General features: G+C 41.9%; 1 protein-coding gene across 1 annotated transcript in view; it reads left to right on the forward strand.

The window, feature by feature from the left end:
* Window positions 1-23,835, forward strand: part of AGBL1 (AGBL carboxypeptidase 1) — an 837,843-nt gene that overhangs the window by 133,361 nt on the left and 680,647 nt on the right. The window contains exon 6 of the mRNA XM_009429779.4: window positions 11,747-11,784. Within this exon, the coding sequence (XP_009428054.3) occupies window positions 11,747-11,784 (38 nt within the window). The remainder of the gene's footprint in view (window positions 1-11,746; window positions 11,785-23,835) is intronic.

Consider the following 23,835-nt stretch of genomic DNA (forward strand, 5'->3'; position numbering starts at 1 on the left):
TAGTTAGGAAAGAGTTCCTCAAAACTAAAAGATCTCTTTTTTTAGGTGATAGTCCTTAGTTTTATTTAGGAAAGAAGAATGTTTATGAAATCTTTTCTTGGAGTTCCGCAAATCATGGAACTACTGGGAGGCATCCTGGAGGATCTTGAGTATTTGACCTGAAATAAAAATGGCTTAGCAGTACTTCCTTCACTTCTTACTAAGAAAGTCCCTTGGTCAGATCTACTGAGCACCCACTGCCTCAGTCAGTGTTTCACAAGTGAGATTCCTAGACCATAGCATTAGCAACACCTGGGAGGTTGTTGGAAGTGCAGTTTCTCAGGTCCCACCCTAGACCTCCTGTGTCAGGAACTTCGGGGCTGGAGCTTAAAACTCTGTGTTTTAACAAGCCCTTCCGAGGAGTCTGAGGCACAGTGCATGCTCAAGTTTGAAAATCACTGGTCTCAGTGATCGCTGGTGAACTTTTCTGTTGCTATTCTATGTCCTGCCAAGTGAGGGAGCACTTTGTAGGTCTTTGCCACACTGTACCCCTCTTTCCCACAGACCTAAGCAGCTTTTAAAAAGAGGGATGACTAGTTAGTCATCAAATACAAGAATAACTCTTTTTGTTATTTTTTTATTATAAAAGATACATAACCTAAAATTTGCCATTTAAACCCTTTTAAAGTGTACAATTCAGTCATTAATTATACTCACAATATTGTAGAACTATTTCCACTATCTACTGTCAAAACTTTGTTGTTACCCCCTAAATTCTCTCTGTAATCATTAAGCAATAACTTCCCACTCCCCTTCCCCTCAACCCCTGGTAACCACTGATCTACTTTCTGTCTCTATTTCTCATCGTTTTATGGGTATCTCATGTAAGTGGAATGAATTGCACAATATTTGTCTTTGTATGAATGACAACGTTTTGAAATGCTGGTTGCATTCATGCTGGAAGGTGCTAAGCCTTGGTACCACATACGGCCGTGTTACATCTCAATCAAACAGGACAGATAACAGTCAGGTTTGTCTTCAATGTGCTCTTTAACTGGAGCAAAATCAGATACATTTTTGTTCATCTATTGATTCAGAAACTGTCTGCTGGGTGCCTGCTCTGTGCTGTGCATTGAGATAGGATATCACATCTTTTCTTTTGTGCTGCCAGATATTTCAAGAGTGGATTATGTCATAGGTACATTTGACTTATAAGAGTTCAACTAAATGTGTGGTATAGTAAATATTCTATTGTAGTCAAATAGCAAACATTCTGTAGAATTCTATTTTGCATATATATGCTTAATTATATTATTTACTCATTATACCTCTATATATACATATTGCAGTATAGGATTATGGTTGTACATCCATGTATAATGGACTTTTGAATTGTTTAAGGAAGTTAAATTATTTTAAGGGTAATGTTTGCCTTAAGTGCTAACTTGAGAGTCACACCTCTATGTAGAAAGAGACTCTCTTGTTTGTGAGAACTTATTGCAATCCCAGTCTGCTCCTTTCCCCTCAGACATTAGCTTTTTCCTTCCCAGTGCTGGGGATTCCCAAAAGCTTTTGTCTGAGCCCTTGTTCTGATGCTGTTGCTTGTGAATTTGGAAGTACTTCAAAACCATTTCTCCTTTGCAGAGTCTCTGCTTATGACAAGCCAGGCAGAATGGGGCCCTCCCAGCCTCGATTGCGGTGCTCTGCTCCTGGTTCCATCTCAGGCAGTAGCCATCCTCTGTCACACTCCCTGCTGAGTGTTTGTAACCAAACCAGTCTGAGATCTGGGTTTCATTTTCTCTTAAAAAAATTTCCCGTGATTGATGAGGATTCCTGCATCTGTCTTTGACAGCATCTGGATAGAGTTGTAGGGGAGGAGGTTCTTTGTTTCCAAAGAAAAATGGACGAGCTCCATCCTGGGCACAGGATCTGGTTCCATTTCTGCACCATATGTTTATGCTTTTTCTTTCCTTTCAGCACGCAGAAGCCATCTCAGTTTCTGTTTCTGTTTTCTCCTCTCTCCCTTGAAAATGGTGATTAGCAAGATCCGTGTATTACCACTTTTCTTGGTCACCTGGCTCTGTGTGTGTGTGTGTGAGTGTGTGTGTGTGTCTGTGTGTGTGTGTGATTTTATGCATCCTGCTAGTCCCTCTCACTTCAGGCAGGAGGCCGGCGCTGTAGCAGATGGTATTCTAAACAACATGTTCAATCCCTTTTAAAGGTCCTCCTGCTTTATCCACCTGTTATTTGGCTAACTCCTTTGGTTTTTCACTTTCTTTTTCCGCTGCAACAACCCCTTGTCCCACTGCCAACGCTAGTGAGGCTCTAGGATTAAATTCTAGGGCCACCTTCTTCCTTCTTTCTGAAATCTCCCCAAAAAAGCTCGCTAGTGCCAGTGCTCAATGTGGTGTTGGACAGCAGGTGTTAAGTACCTGACATTGCAGTGAGACAGATGCCCAGTGAAGTTCCAGATCTGCTGCTTTCTAACGTGGCTACTTCAGGCAGGTTAAGTTACCTTTCTTAGTCTCTTCATCTGTAAAATGGTGACTGTTATGAGAAGTAACTGAGCTAGTATTTTCTCAGCAATTTCACAGCAATCTGTCAAGAAATCCCATCAGTTCTAAATCTAAAACATATCCACGTGCTTCTTGAGATCACTCCAATTGTACCAAGAAGAACAGTTTGAAGGGGTCCTAGAGTGGATATGGACGTGTCATTTCGGGGACTACTGCAATAGTTAGGTGAAAAATGATACTTGTGTGATTTCTATTTATTTCAATCTTTAGCAATATTTTTTCAAGTGTTCTCTAGTTCTCAGTATAAAAGGATGCCTTTTGTTAAATTGATTACCAGGAATTGTACTCTTTTTGCTGCTAAGATTAGTGGGATTTAAACAAAATCATTTCTGAATTTTCATTGCTAATGTATAGAGATACAATTGATGTTTGTATGTTAATCTGTTATCATGGCCACCTTGCAAAACTTGTTTATTAGTTTTAATAGTTTTTAGTGACTAAGATTTTTCTGTACCCAAGATCATGCCATCTGCAAATAGACATAGTTTTATTTCTTATTTTCCAAACTACATGCCATTTATTTATTTATTTATTTATTCATTTATGCCTAAGTGCCCTGGCTACAATCTCCAGTATAATGTTAAGCAGAGGTAGCAGAATATGTATCTTTATCTTATTTCTGATTTTAGGGGAAAAGCATTCAATCTTTCTTCATTAAGTATCATATTAACTGTGGATTTTCTATAGGCCACTTTATCAGTTTGAGGAAGTTTCCTTTGATTCCATCTTATTGAATAATTTTGTAAGAAAAATATGATGGATTTTATCAAATACTTTTCCTGCGTGTTTTGAGATGATCAGGTATTTTCAAATTCTTTATTCTGTTATTATGGTGGGTTACTACATTGACTGAATTTCAGATGTCAAACCAACCCTGCATTCCTGGACTAAATCCCATTTACTCCTGTGTGTAATCCTTTTTACTTGTTGCTGTGTTTAGTTTGCTCCACATGGCTTTCTACTGGTCTCTGGCTTCTACTCTTGTCTTCCTAGTCCTTTAAAAAAAAAGTAGAGTTGTCAGAGAAGTCTTAAAACATGCTAAATCATTGCTCAAAATCCAGTAGAGAATCCTCCACTTACAGTGAAGCCAAAGCCCTTATAGTACCTACCTCATCTCAGTCCTGCTCCACTCCTGTCATCCTCAACTCTAGCAGCCCTGTCCATCTCACTGTTCCTTGAACAGGTCAGGGCTATTGTCACCTTACAGTGTCTGCACTGGCTGTCCCCTCAGCTCAGCAGATGCTTCTCCTGATAATTGCATGACAATCACTTCCTCTCCATATTTTTATTTATATGTTGCTTTATCAAAGAAGTCTACTCCAGCCAACCTTTTAAATCTTGTAACCCATTCCTGTACAGCTGATCTCTTTACCTTGTTGTTTTTTCTTTTTTTCCCCATGGCATTTATCACATCTAAGAATACTAATTTAGTGTACTTTTCAAAAATACTTTTGTCTATTGGCTATTTCTTTCACTTTAATTCCCTCAAACATAAGCTCTTTGGGTGTAAGAGTCTTTGGTTTATCAATTTGTCTTGACACATAGCACGTGCTCAGTAAATATTTGTTGAACAAAAGAATAATATAACTAAGGCTCTTAGACCAGTGCCTAGCTTTTGAAAAAGGTTTAGCAAACATTTGATGGTGATCTGTGTTCAAATAAGACTAAGTGGTAGGGGTAGAATAGTAGAAAACAAAACATGTTTCCTATTTTCTGGAGCTTGTAGAGTGGAAGAGGAGACAGAAATTAATAAAACAATCACACAACTGAGTGAATAGCTGCAAACTAAATTGTGCAATGAGAAAAGAGGAAAAAAGGATGAATGTACCTAACAGAGGACTAGGGGTCAAGGGAGTCTTTCTACAGGAAATGACACCTAAGTTAGGATGTAAAGGATAAAGTATGAGATACAGGTAAAGAAGGGGAGAAAGGCCCAGAGCATTTTAGGCTGCAGCATTAGCAAGGTCAAAGGACAAGTCATGGGTACATGCTCTAGGTCTTGGAAAAAGAACAGTGGGGCAGAGGTATAGACAGCAAGAGAAAGTGGTGTGGGACAAAGCTGGAGAGGGTGGCATCTGCCAGATTCAGTAGGGCCTCCTGGTCCATGTTTCAGATTTGGACTTTTATCCAGAGCAAGAGTGCATGTGGGGTAGCAATGTGAGGGTGCTCACATCCGAGCCTCTGATTGAGAAGACCACTCTAGTTGCAGACTGGAGAACAGCTTGAAGGAGATATAGAGTGGATATGGATGGATTAGTTTTGGGGCTATAGCAGTAGTTGGGTGAGAGATATTTGGGTGATTTTAATTTATTTCATTTCTTTTTGCTTAATTATATTTTCTAATATACCTAAGAAATAACCTAGGAAGTTAAAATATATATTCCAACCAAGGACCAATAGCTCTAGAAATTACATTTCTCATTAAAGTACCAGACCCTCACATGCTTAGGCTAGGGTGACAACAGCAGAGATCAAAAGGAATGGACAACTTAAGAGCACTCTAGAAGTTACAAAGTGGTGTTTGAGGAAATGATGGAGATCTAGGTGGAAAGGGCAGGTAGTGTTAATGGTGCATGTTCAACTTCTGGGAAGATAGTATTTCCACTCTCTGAAAAGGGGAAGCCCGGGGAGGATCAAGTCTTGGTGAAGTGAATGTTAGGTTCCTGGTATCTGGATGCTAAACATTGCAAGAAGCTTTGGGTAGGGGACAGACTCAGGTGGCCCTCTACCATGATCCTCACCTCCTGTTGTTTATACCTTTATGTTATTTCCTGCCTTTGAGGATGGGAAAGAGCTGAAACTTGTTTTTAACCCACAGAATATGGCAAGGTAAGGACATGTCATCCCTGGTCACCCCTGTGATTGTGTTACATAATTGTGTTATAAGAGGTCATTGCATACATATTCTCTGTAGAAACTTTCCTCATTGATGAAGTAAGCAGTAATGTTGGGGAAACCCCCATTGCAAAGAACAGTTGGTGGCTTGTAGAAACTGCAGGTAGCCTCCAGAAATGCAGAGTGGTCTTACTGTCTGTTGATACAGCAAGCCGGCAGTGTCCTTAGCCCTGGCACTGCAAGGAAAGGTATTTTACCAAGAACCTGTTTGAGTTGGGAAACATCCTTCCCCAGTTGAGCCTCAGGATGAAGACTCAGCCCTGGCTGATGCCTTGATTGCAGCCTTGTCAGAACCTAAGCAGAGGATCCACCTAAGTGGATTCCTGCCCCATATGAACTGTGAGATAATACATGAATATTGCTTCAAGCTGCTACAATTGTGGTAACATTACACTGCAATTGATAACTAATATGGGTGGCACTGCTATATCTAGGCCATCTGTGCCACAGAATATTTGACTTCCAAGAGATAGTTTGGTCCTGTTTCCTCCATGTACCCAGGGATAGGAGCACATTTTTTCTCCAGTGACCTCTCCTGACTGGTGAATGATGACCCTGCAGGCTCACTGCCTGCAAACACATATACAGAGATAAACCCACTTCCTCACTTGGTACCCATTCCACCTTCCATGATCCAAGAGTGACATTCAAGTTATTAGGTTGGTCCAAACGTAATTGGGGTTTTTGCCATTACTTTTAATGGCAAAAATTACGTTTGGACCAACCTAATAATATTACATTTCAGGGGCTCTAGTAAGCTTTTTAACTTAATTTAATTTAAATTTTACTTTATCTCACTCTTCACACCATCCCATCAGTTAGATCTTATACCCACTTTATAAATGAGAAAGGCTATGAGATTCAGAGAGATCAAGTAAACCCAGAACCCAGAAGCAGAAAAGTGGCTGCTCCAAGCTTCAAACCCAAGCCCTCTAATTCCTAATTTAGCAACTCAGTCCTGCCACTCAAAGATGCCTGTGACTTGCTTCTCCTTGAGTTCTTTGTCTTTGTCTCCATGACCACCATTGAACATCTAAACCCGCTTAAGCTGTACCACACTGTGCTATGTAGAATCTTGAGTCAAACAGTGGACTCAAGCTGGACAAGTTGTTTGCCTCATTGGCTCTTTGATGTATGAATCCTCTGACCTTTCACCAGTCATCTAACCTCTTGATCTCCACAATCCTTATTTGAAAGATAAAAATATTGCACAGAGAGATATTTTAGATTCTTTCTAGAATTATGTTAAAAGTAGAGAGAAGACTTTAGGATCACTAGATTTAAATTCACCCAGAGGTAGACTTGTAGCTAATGCTGCCTCTTTTTTTTTTTTTTTTTTTTTTTTTAGATGGAGTTTCACTCTGTTGCCCAGGCTGGAGTGCAGTGGCACAATCTTGGTTCACTGCAACCTCTACTGCCTGGGTTCAAGCAATTCTCCTGCCTCAGCCTCCCAAGTAACTGGGATTACAGGGGCCTGCCACCATGCCCAGCTAATTTTTTGTAGTTTTTAGTAGAGATGGGGTTTCACTATCTTGGCCAGGCTGGTGTTGAACTCTTCACCTTGTGATCCACCTGCCTCGGCCTCCCAAAGTGCTGGGATGACAGGCATGAGCCATCAAGTCCAGTGAATACTGCCTCTTGCTAGCTGCTGAAACTTGGGAAGATTATTTACCCTTTGTGAACTTCATTATTGCTGTTTGTAAACCAAGACTAATAATTTCACCCTCTAGCATTCCCGTGAAGATCAAATGTGATGTATAATGATGTATATGGGACATTTAGCTTGCTGCTTGGCATTTATAGGTGCTCCCTAAATAGGGGTGATAAATATTCAAGACTCCTCTGTAATGGCTCTTAAAATTTACTTCAACTTGAAGACATAAATTGAACTGTTGCAATTCTGTTGTGTTTTGCTAAAATCTTAACGAGAGGATATTTACAAATTTGCCAATAGTTTAAGCTTAGCTTTTTCTGAAAAGGAGAGTGGACATGAACTGTGACCTCTAGAATCTTAACTGAGTTATCCTACAGTATGAAAATAGATAGGATGTGGGCTGTTCCACTTTGCCTTTGGCTGCTATAACTCTCTTGGAGCGAGATGTTCTGCAAAAATTTCTGAAATGATTCTTTCATTGATGTAAACGTGGGGACACCCATTTGGAGGACATTCTGGCACTTCTACTTTCTATCTCCCCTGGGCATCCCATAGGGAAGATCAAACAATGGGGGATGATGTTATGAGTTTACACTCTAAGAAAACAGTGCCCTCCCAAGAAGTCCTCTTGGGAGGCCTCTTCAGGCCGTGCACAGTGACTCATGGCTCATGCCTGTAATCCTAGCACTTTGGGAGGCCGAGACAGGCAGCTCACTTGAGGTCAGGAGTTTGAGACCAGCCTAGCCAACATGGTGAAACCCCGTCTCTACTAAAAATACAAAAATTAGCCAGGCATGGTGGCATGCCTGTAATCCCAGCTACTTGGGAGGCTGAATCAGGAGACTCACTTGAACCCAAGAGGCGGAGGTTGCAGTGAGCTGAGACTGCACAACTACACTCCAGCCTGGGGGACAAGCGCAAAACTCCATAAAAAAAAATAAAAAATAAAAAATAAAAAGAAGTCCTATTCTATAAAATCAGTGCAGCTACCAGAACCATGGGTGTCAGATGCGCACATCCAGCAGAAGGCGGTCTTGCACTCCAAAGGCACTGACTGTGGGCCCCCAGTTCACGCACTCAATACAATGGGCTTGGCTCTTGGAGTGGAAGTAACCGAATGCCTTCTTAGTTGTTTAAGTTTTAGCAGCTTAAACTTTTGCTTTTTGTGGGCTTAGCAGTTGGTTGACAGAGTAGTTGCCTCGGCTCTGATAGGTTTTACTTCTTTCTTCACGCTTCGCTGTGGGAGCAGACAAGTGGCAGAGCAGCAATGATCAGAGTGGACCAGCGCTGCAGACATGTAACCACTGAATAAACCAAAAATCAAGAGCCTCTTGGTGACATGCACATGAGCGACTCGATGTCTGGATCCTTGGCACTGCGTATGGGAGATGAAGTGCTTTCAGTTTGCTCATTAGTTGATTTCAGATGTTTATTCTTATACAGATCTTATATGGACACTACATCCAAAACAACATATTTACAAACTTTTTTTTTTTTAAGGAAAGCACTTATATCACATTCCCGGTAGGTACACAAGTGTATGTTCATGCATTGAAATGAAAATTTCTTAGATCACTGCTAACATTTGCTACATGAAATGACTCTGATATATTAAATTTCATTTTGATTTCTATTTCATTAAAAACTATAGTTGATACCTATAAAATTGACTTCACAATGCACTATTGGGTCAAAATTTGCAGTTTGAAAAACAGTGTGCCTAGACAGTCTGGTGAAGTTCAGTTTCCAAACTAATCATCCGCAGGTCTCCTAGTTCCTCAAATGCACATCTTCTGACTCCTTTAGGGGTTTCCTACCCTCTAGTGTTGATGTTTTCCTGGGGCAGCCCTCTCTTCTGCTCTTGACAGAATTTCCTCTCAGATACCACCTGCTTGCCTGGCTGTGATGATCATTGCTGCCGTAGTGATTCATAAATGTATATTCCTAACTGTGGTTGCGTTCCTGAATTCTGTATGATGTTTCCAGCAGCATTCCAAACAGTTTCATGTAGCCTTCTGTTGTACCCTTCATCTTGAACTCAGCACCAAAATCAAAATCATTATTTTGTCTAAACACTGCAACTTCTCTCCTTAGTCTATGAATGGCTCTCTTATTCCCCTATCTACCTAGCCTAACTATTCCAGGCCATCACTGACTCTTCTCTCTCCTTCACCCTCCGCAGCTCACCTTTCCTCAGCTCTTGTTAATTTTTTGCTCACAACTTCTCTCTCACTTTTCCATTTTGACACCACATCATCTCAATTTAAAAAACCAAATGGCTTCTCATTACCTACAGAGTTGAATGTTAACTCTTTAGAATATTGGACTTTGGCCTCAAATCTTATCTCCATCATTGCCCTAAATGTGCCCTTTGCTGCACTAAACATTGATCTCCTACTTATGCCCTAGGAAGAAATAAATATTTTCTAGTTTCTCAGGAATAAGCCTCAATTTTTTTGATGAATGTGACACTTATCATGCATTTCCTGCTATGTAATGTCACTGTTTGGATTAATATTTATTTAGGTTAGCATATTATTAGGTACTTTCTAGAGAGTTGTGATCTGGGAGTCACCTTGAATTGCTCTCTCAACATCGAAAGAGTAACTAAGCCATATTGATACTGTCCCCTAAACCAATTATCCTAAAACTTTCATGTGCGTATAAATTATCTGTTAGAATAAAGATTCTGATTCAGCAGGCCAGGGATGTGGTTTGAGATTCTGCATTTCTATTTGGCTTTCAGAAAATGTGAGGCTGCTGGTCAGAGACCCACACTTTGAGTAGCAAGATTCAAATGTGGCTTTAACCCATCCCTTCTTCCTCCATGCCACTTTTTGGGTTTGAGACCTTATTATTACTTATTCTCCTAACTGGTCTATTTGCCACCTGTCCCTCCCCACCACTAGTCTGTCTCATAAAACTATTATCTAATGGATCATTACTTCATTTGTGAACTTCCTAAAACAAAAGTGCAATGGAAATTAGAAATGCAGTCCTTAGAGACCTGGCTTGTGAACTAGGATTGGGTTAGGCGCCTTGCTTGGGACATCCTTATTCTTTTCCTGTTTCTATGGTTTCCTTCTTCTCTGCTCATTCATTTTGATGAAATTAATTAGGCTGTTCTGCTTTTCCCAAAACACTGATTTTCTTTTTGCCCCAGGCCAAGCCAGGCCCCATATACTATGGCACCTGGATTTTTCACACAACTTGAATTTTCAGAAACACCTTCCATGTGTTCCGTCTTCAATCCACCGTTGCCAAAACTCTGTGGGATTCAACAACAGTGGGATTGAAGAAGCTGAAAGTTGATAAGAGGAAAACCGTTTGAAGGATAAATGAAGTAGTCCCTCCATGAAAGCTAGCCTCGCCCTCTTAATAACTGCCCTATGGTCATTTTGGTCTCCCTGAGCTGGAGTGTCATCCCAGTTGCGGGTTTGCACAGGGGCCTGTGAATTTCAGGCTTTTGCTCTTGTAGAACTGCCTTGTAGGTTATGGGGAGCAATGCTTTCACATGTACTGCTTTTCTATTGTATTTTACTTTATATTTATTCTTTCATTTATCTTCCTTTTTACTGCTGTCTCTGTTGTTCAGTATTAGCTAATATATTGCAAAGTGAACTTTCATTGACCAGGCAGAGGCCAGGGTAGGGCCAGTGAGAGATTCTGGAGAACAACAGATGGGGAGGAAGCAGAGGTGTGCAGCGAGATTCCTGGGATTGGGATCCCAGCTCTGCTGACATGTCTGTACAGTCTTGGAAGTGTGATCTAGCCTCTTTGGCCTGTTTCTCCAATCCTGAGAGAGGTGGTGGAAACAGATCACTGCTTAGCAGGCCTTAGGGATAAGTTACTAGGGCCACACAGAATCTATTTTTTTAAAAAAAAGCAAACACAACTCTCCTCCCTATAATTATACCACACTGCCCTCAATGCCAGTGAAGTTTTCCTTTGCCCTGTAGGTAGATTTTTGTGTGACCTTCTCAGAAGCAGGAAACAGATTGAAAAATCACTAAGATGTGGGTCAAAAAGTATTTTTCATTTTCATATGTGTCCCTTTGTTGCAAAGACTGTGACATTCCTCCATGGTAGAAAGCGATGAATTTGGAAGAAAAATCCCAACATAACTATTTTCCACCCTAAGGAAACAGCCTCTCTTTGCAACGTGTGAATGCATTTTCCACTGCATCCCCAGGGGTATGAGTGTTTCAAGAAGTTTGCACTGTGCTGCTACATTCACTAAGCCCCCAAGCCCCACTCCTTCCCAGACCATCCTCCAGAGTCCCTGCATGTTTCCAGAAACAAATCAAGAGACTGACAAGAGCTCTGCCTGGTATGAATAATAGAAAAATGAGCCACTCTGTGCAAGGAAGTTGGTGGAAGGTGGGAGGAAAGCAGGGGAGAGAAAGAGATTTTCAGCAGCAGAGGGGACCTCAGAGACCCATCTACAAGATGGACACTTCGCTCAGCGTTATTTCTGCATTTATGCCTCTTTAATGGTCAGCGGGGCAATCAATAGATTGCCTGCTACCTGGTTAATCATGGGTCTGTTATGGGGTGGCAATGGGCATGCTGGCTGTGGGATCCATGTGCTGACAAAAAGACCATTGAATGTTGACTGTTACTTTTCTTTCTCTTTCCCCAGGGCAGCCACTGAAGTTCTGGCAGCATTGCTGAAATCCAGTAAGCACCTCTTTTGAAGGGTGGCTATTTCTCTCCACTCTGGGTTTAATGAAAGATACTTTCTGGTCCCCATGGCTGTTTCTTTCTTTTTTTTTTTTTTCATGAACTACTATTTCTCAATCACCTATGGCTAGTTTCTGACCTTGAAAGCGATAAAGTCATGTCCTGGGTCTTTGGGGTAAGATAGAGAATATTATGGCTGTTCCAGGTACATGACCACAAAGAGAAAATAAATATTATCCATACACAATGCCACCAAGACAGTGGACCCTAAAGGGGGTATATTGACTACTCTGGAGCTGGTAGACCCTCCACCCCTGTCTAACAGAGCCAGCAGTCCCTAAAGATTGTTGAAATAAATTCCAGGTTCCAGTGGGATTGCCTCCAGGTCCCAGTGGAAGAAAAGATTTTGGCTGGCTGGAGAGAAGTATTCCTGTATTTGGTTCTCAACTCAGCTCAGCTTATGAGTCTATATTCTTGGGCAGGTGGACTGTTGGGAATTGCTTGGACAATGATGATGCTGATAACAAATTTATATTTAAAAGTTGACTCTTTTCTCAGTTACTTGAGTGATTGCAAAAGAATAGCTCTGGGGTTCTGAATAATTTGAGGATTTTTTTGCCTGGTAGCCCTGGCCTAATTACGTTGGGAGTCAATTTCATGTGTGCAATATAATAGCAGGCACAATGCACTTGGGAGGGAAGAAGTCTTAGCTTAATGTTTTTACTCATTTTTTCCTCCTTACCTCTTCATCTATTTTAATTTGGCACCTTGGAAGCCAGCTGCTTCAATTGTGATATTTGTTTCTCTATAGGGAGCCTGAGGCCTGTGGGTAATAGGTGAACTTTAATAAAACTTTTAAATAAATAAATAAAAATAAAAACACTCTCTCCCCCCATCCATACATCTCTGTCAACTATAAGCAAAGAGAAAGAGCCAAATCACATGCTGTTTCCCTTTATAGGCTTAGAAAAATTGAAGCTTGAATTCATTTAGTTTATTTGAATTTGATATGAGATGCAAGTCTATCCACAGCTTAAAGACCTGCAGGTAGAGTGGAGGTGGTAAGAGCAGGATAGAGGAGTGAAGAGGAAGGGCTTATGAAGCCCTGGAGATAGGAAGGGATGGAAAAGTGTTACTGTGGGTTCTGGGGAGAGGACCATTCATTCTTCAGACTGAACTTGCTTCAGGTTTGGCATCTCGGTTCTCATTATTTATCTGCTCCCTTGGTTGCTCCCAAATGCCTGGTGTTTGAAGCACCAAGGTGAGGGGGTGTTGAATTGCAGGAGGAAAAGATGCTGAGAGCAGCCTGGTAGGCCAGCCTGTGAATGTCATGCCTTGGGAAAGAAGCTATCTCTCAAATCCCCCTAGCCCAGCCTTGGCATGGAGGACTTGATGTTTCATGGGAAGGGAGCCCAGAGAGCTGAGTAAGGCTGGCTTACTTTCTACATACACACTTTCCTTAGCTCTTGAGCTTAGGGTTGAGCATCCTGATATAAATTGTACCTACCTAGATGTGTAAAACTCTGAAAGTAGTCTTATGTCAGTTGTTAACTCTATTGATCAGGAACACAATGCCTCAGCCCAGGAAAAACCAATAGCCAGTGCAAACACGGCTTGATTCAGGCTCAGACCGTGTAGCTAGGTTTTCAACACACCAGCCATGCCTAGTAGGCTGAGTGTGCAGTGCTGGGCCTCAGCTTTTAGAATTTCTAACTTCTTCTTTCCCTTTAGAGCTTAGCTCAGATATTGCCTCCTCTGAAAATCCTTTCTCTGACTACCACAACTTGGATGCCCCTCACCAATGCTTTTATAGGCTCTCCCAACTCAGATTTGATTACATTGTGATGAAATTGCTATTGTCTGTCTCTTCCAGCAGACTGCAAGCCTTTGAGGGAGAGCGTCATCTGTATTGGTTGTTGTATTACTTGCCTCAGCACAATGAAAATCCTGAAATAAATATTTGTTGACTAAATTTTGTTTTGTTTTGTTTTGTTTTTAAAATAATTTTGAGTACTGGGATACCAAATTTTTAAATGAATACATGATTTGTGATTTTTCCCATGTGTAAAAATGGCAGTACTGCCCCCTACTACCAGAATCTAACATCCATGCATAGAACCAATGATCTAAACATTTGTGATTCTCATCTCTATTTACCTGTTCTAACAGATTGGTGGAGAACTGCAATAGCTTGCTGTCCTCCACATATAAAACGGGTTTTAGTGTCCCACTAGGAGGATGTATAGCCTATTTGCTAATTCTGCTGAGCTGTCTATACATCTTTTGTGTTACTTATAACACAAGGTAGTTGGATGAGAGGTTCTCTAACATTCTTTCTAACACTAAATACTCAGCCTTAATGTGTATCAGGGTTTCTCAATGTACCATTGGCATTTTGGACAGGATAATTCTTTGCTGTTAGAGTCTGTTCTGTGCATTGCAGGATATACAGCAACATCCCTGGCCTCTACCCACCAGATGCCAATATCATGCCTCAGTTGTAACCAAAAAATTATCTTCAGACTCTGCCAAATATCCCCCATGGGGGGTGGACAGTAAAATTCCCACTTGTTGAGAACCACTGATGTGTATTTGGGTACGCACATGAGCTGAAACTCGTTCAAAGTTTCAAAAGACCCCTTCCAAAATACCTTTATTGATATTTCCAAGAAATGCACTTCTTGCATAATTGATGTGAAATTCCTCAGTATCAGCCTCATTCATATGGGTTCATAAGAGGTAAGAACACTGAAGGCAGAATGTCATTGTGAGCATTTACAAAGTACTTTGGAGGGAAACAGATTCTACAGGATCTTGAGGGTCTGAGAATGAGAAGGGCAAATAGATTTAATAATGAGTAGAAAGTCCAATGTGTGGGTAGGAGAATTCTGAGATCATGTTTAAGCTCAGCAAGAAAGAGGACTACATTTAAATAGCAAAGTCTGTCATGGATTTGGGGAGAAGTAATAACAGCATGCTAGGCAGCTGCCATCTTTGTTTTACCAGCCTATCAAAAGTATTGATGGCATGAAGGGTCTGGTTATAGATGGTACCAACATTCTGATGAGTCAGGGGTTGCTGCAGGGCATACAAGTGTTGTGGAATTTTCTATTTGCTTTACATTGCCTATATGTCATGTATAGTTAAGACCTGATATGGAATATCTTTCGACTTGGACCCCAGAGTGAGTTCGCCTCAGCCGAACTTAAATTCAGGAAGTCAGTTTCTGTCTAAAATTCAAGACTTCACCATCTGGCACTGATATCTGGGAACGTTTATGTAAACCTTTAGCTCCTAAAGGCACACTCCTTTTAGCTGGTGATTATTCTGAGCTTGATCTTTGCTTGTCAGTGAGTATGAAAGTTGGCCATTGTAATCGTTCTCTGTAATTGCATCCCAAAAAGGAAATAATTCTCTGATCTAAGTAAAGCCAGGAGTAAAGACCCACTACTCTGCAGGGAGAGGGGGCAGTCAGTGGTCCTGTGACAGTAAACACTCAGGTGGGTTGGAAATCTGAGGCCACTGAGGCCCTATCAAGTAGTGACAGGCAGAGGCCATCCCCAGGAAAAGCAGAACTGAGGGATCAGGGAGGCTTGGAGTCTACCCACAGTAACCACAGAAAGCAAGGGAAAGATCACCTGCGTTGCATTTGGAAGATCTCATTATTCAGCTTTCTCTTTTATCAAGTAGCCACTGCATGAAAAGCCAGTGTAGAATATGTGGGTGTTGGGAAAAGAAAAATGAGCAAACACATTTCCCATCTCTGTCTCTTTCTGGGCAATAGCAGGCAAAATAAACCTGGAAATCCTAGTTCTCTTCTCCAATTATCTCAGCAATTTGGGATCCTACAAATTAAAAATCATTGCTCACTCAAGGTTCCTTTCTGTGTCTATGTAGGCTGGAATGGTCTAATCCAAATCCCGTGCCTTTCCTTGTATCAGTTCCCCTCTTCTCCACTCACACATGCACAAATCCCACCCTAAATTGTCCTGTATTGAAAGCTTTGCCCTTTTATGCTTTATCCTATCCAAACACATTTAGCTTTTTATTCCTGAAATGTAGTAAAGCTTTAGTCAGGAAATAGTGCTACTTATTATTGCAGGCAATTTTTTAATATAATAAATCAGAACAACATGTCCTTTGTTTTTCCCTCTGTATTAGTCTGTTCTCATGCTGCTATGAAGAAATACCTGAGGCTGGGTAATTTACAAAGGAAAGAGGTTTAATTGACTCAGTTTTGCAGGGCCGAGGAGGCCTCAGGAAACTTACAATCATGGCAGAAGGGGAAGCAAACATGTCCTTCTTCACATGGCAATAGCAAGGAGAAGTGCCAAGCAAAAGGGCAAAAAAACCCTTATGAAACCATCACATCTCATGAGAACTCACTCACTATCATGAGAACAGCATGAGGGTAATTGCCCCGGTGATTCAATTACCTCCCACCAGGTCCCTTCGATTCAAGATGAGATTTGGGCGGGGACACAGCCAAACCATATCACCCTTTCTTATCATCTGCCTTCACTCTGCCTTTATCTCATCTCATCTTCTTCTACCTTCATCTCTGTCTTTTCCTCTTTTTCCCTCATCCTTTTTGTCATTTCTCATTTCCCTGTCCACCTTTCCCTCTTTCTTTTTGCTTCCTCAATTACCTTCCATGAGCATTAGGCATAAGTGCATTTTTGAAAAATTGTGACCCTGGAAGCGGCACTTGAGTAAGTGTGTGGCAATGGGATTATGCCTGATTTGTACTGGCTCCAGAAATGAATCTTCAAATAATGTCTTAGTATTAACCTTGCTGTCCAGATTTAAAGGTCATATTCTTGCAACAAGAAAACGCCTTCTGGTTCAGGCCCTAAAACTTAATAAGGGAATGATAAGTCTCTGTCAGACCACTCTCCAATTTAAGAATTAGCATTTAAAGGAGTCTGGAAGTTTGCAGAAGTTGGGGCATGGGAACAGAAAAGCAAGTTAGCAAAGGAAGAGTGACAGAGAAGAAAAGGGGGAGGGAGAGATGTAAAAGAGCTAATGGGAAGTTTGGCAGGAAGTTGAGACTTCTCACAGATCTTCCTAGTTAATGCTCTGTCTGGCTGGTTCACAGGGACAGCCCGTCAGCCTGTTGCTCCAGTAGGCTACGAAGGGAGGGCATTCTAAGTGCTGAGAGCCGGATCAGGAACAGACGCCTCATAGTCTCAGGAGTCGTCTGCTGTGACCTGGCAATCAGCAATGCAGAGACGGGAGAATGTGATTGATGGCCAAATGGCTGCTCTACTACAAAATGTCAAAGAAGGGGCCATCTTTGATATGCACCCAAATCAGGTCTTTATAAGAATTCTAAGAGTTCCAAGGAGTCCTCAGAATGGCAATATACGTTTAGGATGGTTGGCATTGTTAATCCATGGTTGGATTATTACCATTAGGATGGTAATGAGATCAAATCTCATGACCATGCACAAGTACCAGTGGATCAATGCAGCTGTCACTGAACTTGCATGTAAATTCTGTGTTTCCACACTGCCTGTGGTCTGCCCTCCTGGCTCCAGGCTCTGCTCTGCCTTGATGAGAATGATGCCCCCAAGGTTTTGCCCACAGAGTGTATTTCTTCCTTTAGTTTCCAGATGAGGGCCATGGAGTCAGACTATGAGAACTGGAAAACACCTTCAAGGCTGTCTCATCCAGGGATATTCAAATATTTGTTTTTAAAAATTCATTCTTATTATTCATTTTTAATTGAAAAGTTAAAATGTATATATTTGTGGTGCACCACATGATGCTTTGAAATATGTAGACATTGTGATGGTTGAATTGAGGTAATTGACACATGCAGTTTTTGAGTAGAGAGCTCAGAGTCACGTCTGCCCGGCTCCCATCAATTACCCCCAAGGCGGCCTCTGAGACACAGTCACAAAAAACAGGGCTCCTGTGAACACAGAAAACTATTGATCTTACCTCCCCCATTCCCCTTATTTTCACAGGAGGAAACTGAGGACCAGAGAGAGGGCATGATCCACCTAGATCTCTGAGACTTTGAATGTTTCATGTCCAGCCCTTCTTTGGGTCTTGGCACAAATAACACTGTTCATAGAACCTTATGTTTATATTTCAGAGAACTAACCATACTGTAATTGATGAATCATGTTTTTTTTGCATATTATGTGTGTATGCATATTTTTCCTACTGGGTATAGCTCCAAAGGAACTGGGATTCTACTGGATCCCCCATACCTCATACTGGGCTACACCCAGAGGAGCTGATAATACATTAATGTTGACTAAGAAAGAATTCCAGGTTCCTGACTTTAGCCTCACACATTTGCTTTCACTATGCCTTGGTGAAGAGTCCAGCCTAATTCCCGTCCCCAGAAGGAATCAAATTGTGGCATGATTATACAGCTGATGTCTCTTCTTCCACCATAACTTCTGGAGAAGCATGCAGTATATTTTTGTGATGAGCCAAAAATTTGCTTCAAATAATATTGATAGATTTTTGCATTTGTCACACTGGGATGGACGGCTGTGATTGAGTGTGTAGGAATGCAGCATAGCAAGCTATATCCATCACGCTGTTGGTTTGAAATGACAACCCAAATATCTACCATTTAGCAAGAGTTCTTAGTATGTCAGGCACTCTATACACAGTTAGCCTATCAAGGAGATATTATAATCCCCATTTTACAGATGTAGGAACTGAAGTTTGGAAAGCTGAAGTAACTCACATCGTTAGTGGGCTGCAGGGCTTACCTGCCAGTCTCCAGACCCCTGGGACCTGAGCTCTGTGCTGAACCGAGGAAATTAATGAGGCTAGGTTTATTTAGCCTAAAGAAGATATGACTGGAAGCTGAAGAAAAGCTAAATAAATACTGTCTAAGTATTAGAAGGATTATTGTGGGAGGGGGTATCTGTCATTGAGGTTAGAAAAGAACATGGTCCATGCCTTGTAGGCATCTGAGTGGGACCCAGCAAGAGGTACCCAGCACACCACCATGGCTGTGTAAAGGGCCAGGGTCTCTGCTGCCCTGAGGCTGAGCCTCAGGCCGGCCGATGAATGGTGGGGTGAGAGAGAGGAAGGAAGCAGGACGAATTACAGACTCCTCATGCCATGCTGTGTTCAACTTGGCACATGGCTTTTTTTCCTTGGCTCCAAATTCAGTCCTCTCTGCCAAAATGTTATGTCTTTTGCATAAGTCCATAGAAGAGCTTAAAAAGTTTAAGCTAAAGGGATACTACCTGTCCTCGTCGCCCCCATCCCTGTCCCCTTGGGACGGTCAGACCCAACAGGTTGGGCGGGCCTTGGGCTGAGCCGCAGACAGTAAAGCATGTCGTTCCTCTTCCGGCCATGTGGTGGTGCTGTTCTTTTAGTTATCTTGGCCGCGCTAGTCCAATATTTATTTTCAGTGAGTAATTTGTTTATCAGGAGGTTATTTTAATCTAATTTTGGCCAGATTTGCTATTCCATACTATCTGTGCTTCCCAGCGTTAGCAGCTTGCATGTCTTGAAGGAAATTAGCTGAAGATGGTCTCAGAGGCATTTGCTAAGCCATTATTTAAGGGAGTTGGGAGGAGGCAGGGTGAGCAGAGCCCGGGGTGAGAACAGCCAATGGAATTTGTTGCATTTTCAGTGATGTTAGCATGATGGATCGGGACTTACGGAAGGCAGGAGCACCCGGAGCTGCTTTTTCAGAGCTGCCTCTGGTGAATCCTAGAACATCTTGTAGTTACGTCTCCCCATTTCCCCTCTCGCTCTTTGATAACCTGTTATCTTGCTTGCCTGGTCAGGAAAACACCATGTAAGGACAATGCCCTCCTGCCTCCCCGCCCTGCATGTAGCCCTCATCCCTTGTCATAGTATGTTTTGTGAACGTTTTACTGCCAGCCCTCAGCGAAGTGGGAAGGAGGGTAGGGAGTAGGGAGAGAATGACTGTTTATTAGAGTACCTGCACTGAAAAATGACTATCAATAATTACGGAGCACAGCACTTGCTAGGCACTTTACACATGGCATCTCATTCTCACTAGAGCCTGTAATATTATGATCCCCATTTTACATGCAAGGAAGGTGTAATCGGGAGAGGTTAGTGACTTGCCCAAGATCCCACACATGGTAAACGAAGAGCTAAAATTTGAACTCAGTTGTGACCGTTTCCAAAGGAGAAAAGCTTCATATTTCAAAGATGATTCCTGCCTTCCACACAGAGTCAGGAAACTGGACTCTGGGTTCAATGCAGCCATTGATTGGCTCTGTGACTTTAAACTAGTTCTTTGCTAGTTTAAATCTTACCAATTATCAAACTGAAATCAAACACTTGACTTCAGTTTGATTTTTCAAACATGGGAGGGCTAGCCCGGGTGAGGAGATTAGGAATTCTTTAGTAGCAAAACCTTTTTTTTTTTTCTTGAACATAAAATCTTATGAGGGCAATTGCATGCATAAAGCAAACAATGGGGGGTAAGGGGAGACCCCAATTAATGACAGCATGACTTGTCCCTTGCCCCTCCCTTTCTTTGGCTCTTGATAGGCATTGAGAAACACCCAAAGAAGTTCCTGAGGGGCCAGAAGAAATCAAGTTTGAAAACCTCTGAAATAAATATACTCAAGGGACTCTTTCAGAGCCCAGTCTGTTGTTTGAGATTACAACTTAAAAAATGGGCTGACACTTTCCTTGGGAGGTTTGAAAATGTGTTAAATCTTACTATGCAGTGGCAATAAGGAAGAACTAGTGAAGTCTGACCTGGAGGAAGATCCAAAATATTGTCCTCATCCTCCAGCCTTAGTCAAGTAAATTCTGAGTCTCTTGGGACTAACAGACCTAATGAAACAATTGAACTGAACCTGACCGAGTGAGGAGGGTCAGCTTCCAGTTGGGATTTTACTGGCAGGCAGGATGGGCAGTATAATTCCACCTTCCCAAGGTGGCCAGGGTGTTCCCAGGCACCCATTCTGGGTCCAACACAGCTGTGGATGGTGGTGTTGAGTTTTTCTTGTTTGATACAAAACTCTTGGTCACGTAAGATATTGTTGGGTTGCGATTGCCACTAATCCTAGTTCTTACACTCATGCAGGATGCTGTCTTTTATCAGGAGATCCTGTCAAGACTTAGTTCTATCTCAAGGGCTATTCCTCTGGCCTGTGTATCTGCTTGTAGGTTTCGGCCATGTTGTTTCTTTGACCATAGTATAAAAGTGCTCAAGGTGGCTTGGTGGCATGTGTGCAGAATGGTGTATGTTCGCTGTAAGCTCAGAACTCTTACTCTGAAAGAGTAAGTCACAAGGCCGAGAGCGGTGGCTCATGCCTCTAATCCCAGCACTTTGGGAGGCCGAGGTGGGCAGATCACAAGGTCAAGAGTTCAAGACCAGCCTGACCAATATGGTGAAATCCCGTCTCTATTAAAAATACAAAAATTAGCTGTGCGTGATGGCATGCACTTGTAGTCCCAGCTACTTGGGAGGCTGAGGCAGAAGAATTGCTTGAACTCTGGAGGCGGAGGTTGCAGTGAGCCAGGATCACACCACTGCACTCCAGCCTGGGCGACAGAGCGAGACTCTGTCTCAAAAAAAAAAAAAAAAAAAAAAAGAGTAAGTCACAGTGGAGAATAGCACTTGCTCAGTGGTCACTGTGCAGGCTCTGGAAAGACTGTGTAGAGTTGAACTGTGGCCACTGTGGCATGTTTCTTAATGACTCTGTGCTACACTTCCCTCATCTGTAAAGCAGAGAAAACAGTACGCTCCAAACATAATTGGTAAAATTTAAACAAGGTGATGTTTAAAAGAGTGGGAGTACAGTGCTGGATCTTAGTACATCTCAATAAAGATGAACCCTTGTTTTATTGTCATCACCATTTCAAAAGTCCTGGAGGTTTCAGGAAGTGATGATATAAGGGCATAAAGCCTGATGAAATGTAAATTTGTCTCCCAAGATCTTCCCCGAGGGTTGAATGATATCTGGTTGTTTTTAGAGTCTGTCTTTTTTTCAAGAAGCTTTTTCTGTAAAAGCGCCAGATGATAGTAAATATTTTACGGTTTGTGGATCAGACGCTTCTGTCACAGCTACTTAACTCTTCCCTTATAGGACAAAAACAGCAACAGACAACATATAAAGAAGTGAAAAACTTTATGAAAACGGGCTGTGGGCAATTTGCTGACCCCCTACTTTAGACTATGTGAGCCTCGGATCTGGGGACTCTGTTTTATTCTTATTTCTTAAGCTATTCTTCTTATTCTTATTTCTTATTCATTCTTTCTTATTTCTTAAGCTATTGACTCTAATGTGTTTTATACAGTGGACACTCAGAGTAAGTTATCTAAATGAACAAAGGAATCAATGAATAAGTGAATGCGTGCAGATTGAACCCTGCTCAATCAATCCGCATGCACTTATTTTGTTTTAGTCTAGGGAATCAAAGGTTAATATCCAAGGTTGATGAGTTCTAAATGTCTTAAATTTTAGAACTTGTATCATCCTGGCATAATTGATGACTGGCTATGGATTGACAAAGATAAATTATCACAAAGATTTAAGGAGATAGAGAAAAATATAAACATTTCATGACTCAGAAAATACATCATGGCTTCCTCATCACTTTCAGGATTGGCTGTACAATTATTTATTTACGTCAAGATGTACCTAAGGTGTTTCCTAGCACCTTCTAATAATAGCAGTTTACAAAGCAGCTTTTCATATATACAATCTCATTTAATCTTCACCATGGTCCTGTCAGACGGGTAAATATTTAATTATTCTATAACAGTAGTTCTCAACATGAGTGACTTTGCCCCAGAGGGAGCAATTAGCAAGGTCTGGAGACATTTGTGGTTGTCACATCTGTGGTGGGAGAGGGTGTGCTGCTGGCATCAACTGAGTAAAGGCCAGATTGCTGCTGAACATCCTACAAATGCACAGGATGGCCCCACACAATGAGTAATATCAGCCCAAGATGTCAGTAGTGTGAGGATGAGAAAAATAGTGTTCTATACAGAGGACACTGAGGCTGAAAGAGATTGACTGACTTGCCCGAGATTGTGTAATATGCACTTGGCATATTGGGACTAACCTCTACTCCTTCCTTTCACTACTGCAGGTTTTAAACTTTTTTTTTGAAAGAAATGAATGTTTATTTTTATTTTCAAATGAAATCCTTTGCAGAGCCACTGTATATAAACAGATGACAATGTAGCTGCTCTGGGGACAATGGAAGTTAGAGACCCTGCTCAGCCTTTTTCTTAGCCCCTTCCATCAGTCCCAGGGGCACACAGTATGGCAACCACTGCCCACAGACCGTGAGGCACACAGAGCACTAGACATCTCTTGGCACCCCAGACTTCCAGATGTCCCTGGAAACTACTACTTTTTTTTTTTTTTCCCAGTAGGGGATGAAGCATCCAAATTCTGCTTCAATAAAATGCATTGCACAGAAGAAGAGAGAATGGAAGCATTGGGGTCACATATGAGGCTATTGATTGCTGGTGCAGCCCAGGTGATAGGAGAGGATGGACGTATCGAGAGTGATAGGAGTTGAGTTAAAAGGAGAATGCACACGGCTCAAGGTTCTGTGATTGCATAGTGTTACAGCTCTGAGGACTGGAGGAACACCAGGATCCTTAGTCTCGGGCCGAATTGGATAAAACGACACGAACACACATGGAGTAGTTTTAAGGAGTGGAGAGTTTAATAGTAAAGAAAGAAGGAAGAAGCCTCCCCATACAGAGACAGAGGGAGGGGGGCTCCAAAGCCCAGAGAGGAAACCAGAGTGCGGCAGAAATCAGCTGGAGGCTGGAGGAGGGGGTATCTGATTTGCATAGGGCTCAGGGGATTGGTTTGACCAGGCGTGTCATTCACATAGCCCGGGAAAAAACTGACCCTCCCACCCTAGCCTTTTAATATGCAAATACAGGGTACCATGATGTTCCACACACATGGGGATATGTTGGGGGGCGCCAAGTTGCCAGGCACATGTTGGGGCAAGGGCAAGAAGACGTGGGTGGACCCAGTTTCTAATGGTGGACTCAGTTTTTAATGGCCCGCATTTGCATATCAAAGCTGGCCAGCCCAGCTCTAA

This window comes from Pan troglodytes, chromosome 16 (genome assembly GCF_028858775.2).
Source record: "Pan troglodytes isolate AG18354 chromosome 16, NHGRI_mPanTro3-v2.0_pri, whole genome shotgun sequence".
NCBI classification, from domain to species: Eukaryota; Metazoa; Chordata; class Mammalia; order Primates; family Hominidae; genus Pan; species Pan troglodytes.